The sequence below is a fragment of the Musa acuminata genome, chromosome BXJ2-11 (assembly GCF_036884655.1).
Source record: "Musa acuminata AAA Group cultivar baxijiao chromosome BXJ2-11, Cavendish_Baxijiao_AAA, whole genome shotgun sequence".
Taxonomy (NCBI): Eukaryota; Viridiplantae; Streptophyta; class Magnoliopsida; order Zingiberales; family Musaceae; genus Musa; species Musa acuminata.
Genome location: NC_088348.1, coordinates 33,547,561 through 33,557,153, shown reverse-complemented (window position 1 = coordinate 33,557,153; position 9,593 = coordinate 33,547,561). Strand labels below are relative to the sequence as shown.

General features: G+C 44.4%; 1 protein-coding gene across 2 annotated transcripts; it reads right to left on the bottom strand.

Annotated features, from left to right (window-relative positions):
* Positions 1–6,313: 6,313 nt before the first annotated feature.
* Positions 6,314–8,263, bottom strand: LOC103972495 (protein ASYMMETRIC LEAVES 2-like). 2 transcript variants are annotated; one of them, XM_009386852.3, is made up of 3 exons: positions 8,076–8,263; positions 6,645–7,466; positions 6,314–6,554 (listed from the first exon to the last, which is right to left on the bottom strand). In XM_009386852.3, the coding sequence occupies exon 2, from the start codon at positions 7,416–7,418 to the stop codon at positions 6,657–6,659; it is 762 nt and encodes a 253-aa protein (XP_009385127.2). In that variant the 5' UTR covers positions 7,419–7,466; positions 8,076–8,263; the 3' UTR covers positions 6,314–6,554; positions 6,645–6,656. The 2 variants fall into 2 exon arrangements, with proteins under 2 accessions (XP_009385127.2, XP_018676045.2); XM_018820500.2 differs by having other exon boundaries at positions 6,645–7,452.
* Between the last annotated feature and the right edge of the window lie 1,330 nt (positions 8,264–9,593).

Sequence of the window (9,593 nt, the reverse complement as noted above, 5' to 3'; positions counted from 1 at the left end):
AGCAGGGAGACGGCGAAACCGGCGTTAATTTATCGACGAGTTGGCGGAACAAAATATTAATATTAATAAATAAATAAAGATGTAGAATACGAGGCGAAGTCCCGTGAATGCCCCCTACTCAATGTCACAAATTTCGGAAATGCCATAATGTTTTTCTCCCAAAAAGAAAGAAAAAGAAAAAGCGAGCCAAAATAACCGAAAAGAATACGTCGGTTGGCACGGCAGCGAACCAAAACATGTGGTTAGGAAGGGTCAGACTTCCCCACTCAATTAGCTACATTCTTTTATATTCTATAAATTAATTAATTAATTAATTAATTAATTAATCTTTAACCAAACTTAAATTGCTTAATGACATACATACATGTGGATAGACTTCCAATATCAGATTTAACCGGTAGGTATTAAAGGAATTCATGCCCTCTAATCAATATGTCTCGAAACAAAACCACCCTTACGTAAGACATTGTATTTGTCATATACTATACACTTAAATAAAAGGTGTTTGATGTACACTAACTATATAAGACAAGATATCTTTTTTTTTATATATGAAGTATTTGTCTAGCGTAAAAGAATAATAATAATAATAATAATAATAATAAATCTAACGCATCAAAGCACATCCTGACAATCCATCTCTATGTCTAATATAATTGCCTTTTAACAACAGCATTCAAAGTGTTTGATATAAGAACAACATACGAAGAAGTATTTTACAACATCCAATGTTTCGTAATTAGACAAAAGTATCTTCCAAGGTTAGATGCATTCGCTTGAGAGATTAGCATTCAAAACACATAATTTAATCTAACTAGGCAAGACATCCCCTTATTTTTTATGCATTTGCCCAAAAGATAAGCATGCCATAATTGGACAAGGCATCCCCCTGCTGTGCTACTAATGTTACTACTCTATGCGTATAAATCAAGCAATGTATTTTTGTTACGCTTAACATATCTATTCAAGATAAAATATATCCGAAACATATGATACATCATCGAATATTAAGACCATCGACCGAATACAGAAAACCCAAGTGTCTATGTGTGTAGTAACCAAAGTCATTTGATAACTCGAATTTACTAATCGGGACTCCATTTTGCTTTTATCTCAAAGCGAACCTTTTTCCCAACTCTAAATGGGATACCGATTCTTTAAAATAAGACCATTCGGGTCAACTTTGCACTCTTTGAGTCGAGGACAAAGTATTGCAGATAGAAATACAAGTTGGGAATGATTTCTATTCGTGGTTGTTTCTTTCTTTGCATAGATCAATCTCGTAAGCAGAAATAGAAGAAGTTCATAATGTCTACATTTATGGTTTTTTTCTTTGTGTTTATTAAAGACCATACATGCTAATAATAATATGTTTAGTCATCTTAGTTAGGGCCATGTAAACTTGAGGTCGACATCATGCTTCCATCCAACGCGTTTTGTGTCTGCTCCCGACGCATAGATTGGTGTTTGGGTCCGTCAATTCCTCTCACGTCTTTGACGCAGATTTCTTCAAGCCCGACATATCGTTCCCTCATGTCTTCACGCTCGACATTGGCATGATCAGAGCGATGATTGCCTCCTGATAACATATTGTTTTTAGAAAAAGAATTGTTGATTCAAATTAAAAATCATTATCATAGTATTTTTTGGGAGGAATTTGATCTTCCAAAGTTTAGTTCAGCATATTTATTATCGATATTATTTTATTTTATTTTTTCGACAATAATCAAGTCTCGAGTAGAATTGGCTGCCGAGAGAGAGTGGTTAGTATGTATGAGATGGGACATCGACATCAGTCGAAAGCTAAATCATTGATGGAATGGTTCACGACACACTCGAAAACATCTCGATCGAGATTTGAGTTGAGCAGCATACCATCATCACATCACATCACCATTTAAACCCCTCTTACATCAAACAAAATCTAATGCCGCTGTTTGCACCGGGAGGGATGTAATGGGAGGAAGAAAACTATGGTTTGTCCTGCCGTGGCGATCTTCCTCCATTCCAATCCTAGCTTTTGCAGTGACCATTTGTTTGATCCAATCACATCACCGCTTCGACCCCCTTCTTCACTGCCGTCGGTCAGTCACTTCGACTGGGCAAAAAGCTTGCTTGCAGCTCTGCTAATTAATCTTGCTTTCCCGCACCTGTGATTAATCAATCGGGAAAGGGATGCACGCCTTCATCGATCGTGGGATTCGATTAACCCACGCCTTTGTTTTCTGCGTTAAAAGCTCCAGAAATCCAGCATCCCATCCTTCATCTTTTTGACCGCACTGTGGAGTAGAACTGGCGTTTGGTTTGAGCTAGTCAGGAAGAACGGAGGCTTGGCTAACACCATGCTACTTTCTACGATGCATAAAACCCAACTTTAATCGTGTCACTCGTTCTCGTTCCCATTGTCTTTTCTTCTCTTTCTCCACCTTCTTTTCCTACTTCGCTCCTCCACCCCCCCCACCCTCTCTATATACCAGACGTTTGCCGATCTGCCGAAGGATGACAGATGAATGATCGATAATTGACGCATTGGCTGATCCAAAATCAAAAGAGATATAAGATGTTTTCTTCTCAATTCCACCCGGTCCCGTTGGCGTTGAACGACATCTTAGAAAACCACTAGTGCACCGCATCACCCACCGAAACCAAGTAGCATGCACGCGGGGCACCGATACGCGTACCATATTACGTCGCTGAACTCCTACGTGCTTCTTCTTAGTAACTGGCGCAGCCAGAGTTCATTATTACATCGCTGAACTCCTACGATATTACATCGCTGCATCAGAGTTCATTTTCATAGCCTGGTTATGGTGGAGGAGGACATGCATCTGTCCCCTTCTCCCCTTTTGTCCGTATGCCTTCAATGTCATCTGCTGGCGCAGGGGACACAAAGCATGTATTTATTTAAGGAGGATGACATCGGGCAGTCAGTCTTCTTTGATCAATCCGTTTTCTGTTCCCTCCTCTACTGGTATAGGAAAGCGTGCGATTCACCGATCTCCAAGGAACACGAGTGGTCAAAATAAGTGATCGCTCACGGTCTTGGCGCTGTCCCATTAATGCCTCTGTCCTCATCTTTCATTTCTCACCCCGCCTCCGCCCCCTCCCCCTTGAACTCCACCACCCTTTTACTCTGAGAAACAGAAAAGGATATGGTATGCATCATATATTTTACTCGCATAGATCCAAGTGACTGCGTACCTGTGTTTGTTTGCTCATCTGTCGGCCTTATTCCCTTTGCGATGATCAGAGTTCAGTCCTCCTCTGGTTCCTACTCCCTCCGTGAGGCTTTTATTTCTTTTCGGAGAGACTTTTTTCTGCTCCCTGTGACAGCTACGTCGTCCCATCCTCTCTCTTTCTTCCGCATCGATGGAAACCATTGGCAGAAAAGCTGAAGGACTTTTTAGCGAGCATCGGGAATCCTCCCGCACAGTTGATCCTACGTACCGGGGCCACCTTTCTCCAGGTACGTGGTCGGTTGTCATTCGTGCCCGTGCAACACTGCTCTTTGATTGGACGCAACGCGAGGATGACCTTCCCTTCCCTTCCCTTCCCTTGACTTGACTTGCTTGCACACCGCCTTGTAAGTTCATCTGGTCGAGCGAGGAGATCAGTCGAAGGTAAGCAGCCCCAGGGATTGATCATATATATAGATGCTTAAGATCGGTCAAAGGTAAGCAGTCCCAGGGATTCATCATATAGATAGGCGCTTAAAGAGTACATCACTGACTCGTCTTCGCTTCTGTTCTCGAAGATACAGAGTACACGGATTGATTAACTCGAATGGAGTTTAACTGACTTCATCGATCCTCTTCGTTCTTATCATTTTTGGACCACCAAAGTAGGATAGCCCAAGAACTCACTCAGAAGAGGAAGGTGTGCATAGCAGACAGTGAGTTAATATTGTTGGTTGTATTTATCAAGTAGTTCGAAAGTTCACATTATTAATTACGCCGAATCTACATAATAAAATACTACAAATTAGCCAGCAATTGTTCAGTTATTGATGCGCTTTATGCTTTGCTCTAAAAAGATCGATCAGGTCTGTGTTGAGATACTATCGTCGATTACTATGTCATGTTATTATTATTTTTTTCTTTTGTTAATGTCACGAAGAAATTATATGAGCTAAATCTTTCTCTCGGTGGGGGACGCTTTGTGATATGACGAAGAAGAACGCATCGGGGGACGGAAGAGAACGCCAGTAAACCCAGCGGATGTAGTCCAAGGTGGGATCAAACCAAGTCCAAGAAGAAATATGTGGCCTCGGAGGACATGGTCCATCTGGATCAAAGGAGATATAAGTAAGCAGACGACGGAGAAATGCATCGTTCGCATCCATGAGGTCTGCTGCATCGGGACCCATCCCTCGCAGGAGCAGCAGGTCTGGAGAAGGGGACGTGAAACGAGGCGGATCGCATTCAAGGATGGTCATCGTTGCAGACGCTCGCCATAGTTTGCACAGCCTGTGTGTTTTTTGATCACGTCCCCTCAGAATTCACAGAACCGAGAGAGAGAGAGAGAGAGAGATACGGCGGTTTCCCGTATTAAAATCTATGGTTCCCTCCATCCGTTTTGTCTGCTTGATAAGGGTTTTGCTGAGAGGTAGGGATAGATGATGGTACAAATGGTGTAAGGCATTTAAAGCCGCTTCCCCGCACCCCCCCCCCCCCCGCCCCCCCCTCTCTCCCCTCTCTCTCTCTGTCTGCAGAACGGCTTTTTGGGGAGGATTCAATGACACCTTTCATTATAGGCTCAAACATTTCTGTCTGAGAGTTTTTTTTTGTCTTCTCTGACATGTCCCCTGCTGTACTCTGCCGAGTGCTTTCTGCCTAACAACTCTTCCTCTCTCTCTCTCTCTCTCTCTCTCTCTCTCTCTCTCTCTGAGGGCGCGTCGGGGATGGACAGTCATACTGTAGTCGTCTTGGTCACCGAGCAGAACTATGATCAAAGAAGTCCGTCTAAATCTCTCAGACTCCCTTGATTATTATCTTGACCTTTTCAGGGTTTCCAGTAACAAAAAGTTTGGGATCCACATGAAAATGATGTTTAGTTTATGAAGGAGAGAGATGCAATCTACAGTTTTCCAGGCCGTGCGTAATGGGTGTTTACCACAGCCTTTTGTTTGACTATGTCGTGAGGAGTCTACTCCGAGGTACCTTTCCATACCTGACTGGGAAAATGCCAAACATACAGTGACTGATACAAGATGAAAAAAACACCAAGTGATTCTACCAAAACTTGTCATGTTGAAACTTTCAGTCTCGTCGAAATATGTTTGTTTATAGTTCCCATGTCAACTACCGCAGGAACAGAGAAGATCACCCTCCTGTGCAGTTGTGTTGCCAACTCCTGAACACAGGAGGATAGCTCTCTTCTCAGAGGTCATATTTGTGCGAACCCTACAAGTCAAAACCTCTTAAAACCTGCATCGCTTGCCAACAGTCAAAGAAAGCTTTGTGCAAGCATGAAATGCTTAGGTTCTACTTCAAAAACATAAAAAAGAGAATAGAAATATATGAGCTAATATGCAGACGATGATAAATCAACAACAACAACAACAATAGGAGGTAAAGAAACTTGCATGACAACATATGCTCCGACTTGGGGTAAAAGGGAGGTCATGAAACAAAACGCTTCGCTTCTATCATAAAGCCACCAGCAGAAGATGAAGACATCCATTTTGTTTGTGTTTTGACTGTGTGAAATGCCACGACTGTCGGCATATGTTTCAGTCACAGTTTCTCCCATGCAATTAATCGTGTATCCAAATGTTCGACCTGCTCTTCCTCTTCCCAGTGAACAACAAGGAGTTCTTAATTACGACAATTTGACCGTAACGAATCCTTTAATGTAATCAGATCCACAATGCTACCTGATAAACCGTAATTTAGTAGAGTATACAGATAAAGGCAAAAATAGATCCACATGTAGCGATCTATTTCCAAGAGTTGTAGGCACTGCAGTGTAGCACAATCGTTCTCTTATCACTCATTAGCACAATTAAGATATAAATTAGGCACCGTAAAGTCTGCAGCTATCATTTGTGTCAAGATTTATATGATACAATTTATTATACTTTAGCCAGACAATAACTCAAGAAAAACTGGAATCTCAACTCAAAATCCGGTAGAACCATAAAGAGAATCATGGATGATGGCATGCTCAATTTTATCCAGTTTTGAGTTAATTTAAGCTTTGCAGGTACCTTTGGATTCGATGACAAAATGACCTGATCAATGTGTCATTCGATCCGATGAATGGAACATTCCCACTAGATTATTCTAAATGGAGGAGGGAAAGAAGAGGAGACTAAAAGAAACTATCTGATGTCAAAATATACTACCGACTTTACTCGGAAGGTTCCATGCACAAAAATGTTGAGAAGACTAAAACCATGCATTATATTCATGACACCTCTTACATCCTGCCCAAATCAATTCCATGGTTCCTCTAGATGTTACTTATAGCTTTGGTTGACAGTAGAGTTCCAAGTTCTTACACAAAAAGACAGATCGTTTTGTGCTCCATCTTTTTGGACTTCACGGCAAACACTGCACAAAGCTCCAAAATAGACTCTTACCACAGTAAGTATGAATAGAAGAGAATAGATGCAAATAGAGAAAAAGAGTCAGAGAAGAGACCTGCTAACATCTCTACAAAGGACCGATGCCTGGGCGCTCATCCCCGCCGGCCGCACTCGGCTTCGAGAACTGCCCGCCAAACAGTCCGAAAGCTGCGGCTGATGTCGCATTCATCGCTGCCGCCAGATCTGCATCATAAGCACCGTTGGAAGCCAACCTCGTTGCCAGATCTGCGTCGTAATTCCTCAGCATCATGTGGAGGTTGTGGGTAGGATCCCTTGCCGCAGCCGGGAAGAACTGATCCCGCCCGTACACGAACCCCGTCATTCCAATTGGATGGTTGACGTTGATGAACCCATGCCCGGTGGCGGCGGTGACAGGGGAGGTGGCACCGAAGCTGGTGCCGGGAGTTCCGGCAGCGGCGGCAGCGGCGACGGCGGCGGCTGACTGGTACTTGGAGAGCTCCGACTTGGCGCAGGAAAGGTCCATCTGGAGCTGCCGCAGCTGGTGCTGGAGGATGGAGATGACGCCGACGCAACCGTAGACGGGGTCACGGAGACGCATGTCGGCCTCGTAGGCGAGCGAGTTGACGGCGTCCTCCCGCTGGTAGGGGTGCAGCTCGTTGAGAAGCTTGGTGACGTTGCTGGCACCGAAGACGCGGTGGACGTGCACGAACTTCTGCGGCTGGTCCGGCGGGAAGTAAGGGGCGAAGACGCAGTCGGGCTGGCACTTGCGGCGGAGGAATTTGCAGGCGGCGCACGGGGAGCTGGTGGAGGATGGCGAAGCGGACGCCGTGGCCGAGGAGACCGGGACCTGGGGCGATGACGACGCCATCGTGCAGAGTTTTCCCTCTCCTTCTTATGGGATTCTGAGGAAGGAAAGCTGCCGATTTGAGAAGATGTGAGAGAGAGCGACAGAGGAGCAGTAAAAGAAAAAGAAGAGATGATTGCCATCAGTTGTCGATGGGATTTATAAGACGAGTGGAAAGATTTTGTTTTTGCGGAAACAACACACTTGCATAGAAAACGGCAAACCTAATGAACGCTTGTTAATTTTAATTTGCTCAGACAGACGAAGAAGACGAAGAAGAAGGAGGAGGCGACCAAGGGATTCCCGACCAACAAAAAGTGCACAGCTTTTTATGAACCACCCAAAAATAAACAGAGATGTATATGTGATCAACGCCATCCAAGAAGCCCAAACACCGTTTGGCTCACTCCTATTCTTCCCTTGGCTAAAAAGGACATGTAACTTTTCTGATCAACATATAATAGAGATCTCTGTGTGATCAAATATAGAAATTAACAAGTCAAACTATTTCACTTGTGGACTTGGATTCCGATATGATTTAGAATAATTTAGCAACAATATCTCCTACAACAAACTTTAAAGTAACAGAGAGGAGGGGAAGAAGTGATGGGATGTAGTTTATAGGATCCGATGACGGCGGCGGCGATGGCACAGTCGAAACCATATAGGCTATATATGTACCGTGATGTTTGGTACCCTCCGCTCGCTGCTGCGCCTCCTTCTTGCCTCCCTGTCGACGTCAGACTAGAAGCCAACGGCAACGGAGGGGAAGGGTGTGCCGAAAGGAGTCGGATGAATAGAGAGAGAGAGAGAGAGAGGGAGGAAGTTGTAGAGCTAGCACCAAAAGAAAAGATGGTGGGGGAGATGAGGCGGCCAAAAAAATATATATGAGAGAGAATGAGAGGCAGCGAATTTATATAGAGTCGGTGTGGGTGATGTGGGATAGGAGAGAGGGGTGCTGTTCGATGACTGTTATTAAGGAAAGAAGAGAATTGATGGGATCGAGAGATGGAAGGGTGGTAAGAAGAAAAGAATGAGCATGTCTTGATTTGACTCTTCCGCTGATTCCTTGACCCGTCTCCCTCTCTCTCTCTCTCTCTCCCTCGTCTATCTTTGTTGGTTTCTGTGTCTCTCTCTGGGACATAAATGAAATGTTTAAACACATATATGCCATTTAATGCGTCAGCAAACAGTGCGTGATATGGATCCGTTTTGCCTCTCAGCAGTTCCCCGCCATATGCGTACACAATGAATGCCATGATGGCCACAATTCATCCCACTACTCGCCATCAACATTATGTGGGAAGACAATGGCGATAATACCAAGGACGATCATGTCACACTGAATCGAAGAAAGAGAGATATGGATATGCGAAATGCAATGTGGGCGGTGTGGTTGGAAGCCTCGCGCGCTGAGGGTCTGCGTCCAGCGGCCAAGGGCTCCGAGAGTTAGGTGAGGGAAGGCACGTAGAGTGAACAGCGACGTCTCCACGACGAAGCAGCGTTTAATTGGGCGATCGATTGACTCGACGCCAATCCGAATGGTGCATACGCGCGTGCTGCAGCAGCCACGGCGGTGGTTCATGTGAAGCCGGCAATACCTGCCCACAGTCCGTCCGTCGCCGTATCGGAACATGCATGGCCGGGGTGGCATGTACGGATCCGGATGTCGATCTGTTGGTCATGAAAGCACCGATGTTTCGAATAGGAGACAAGTTCGAGCTACCACTCGACGGGGAAACCCTTCCGATATGCCCTTTTTATGTATGCAGTCATCATATTGCAGCAGCAAGCACGGCAAAAATCAACTTCCAAACAGGTCTCACTTGATAGTACCAAAGTTGCACGTATTTAGTCTGCTGCTCTCTTTAAAAAGGCAGAGAGAGAGAGAGAGAGAGAGAGAGAGAGAGAGAGAGAGAGAGAGAGAGAGAGGATAAAAAAAAAAAAAAAAAAAAGCAGCATTCATTGAACACAAGAATTAAATACAACTGATGACACCACTCTTCCGTTCGAGGCGAATTCATTGTCTAATGTAAGGCTTCAGGCGGCAAAAGGGCGTGCAGGCGTGCATGTTGACATATCCAACTGAGATCGATTCAGAACCTGCCCTAAGCAGCGTGGATTTCTGTGCTTGGATTCTCCCCTACGCTGTTACTTTATCGTAAGGTTCTAAGTTTCACTATTTATTCTTTGCAAAAG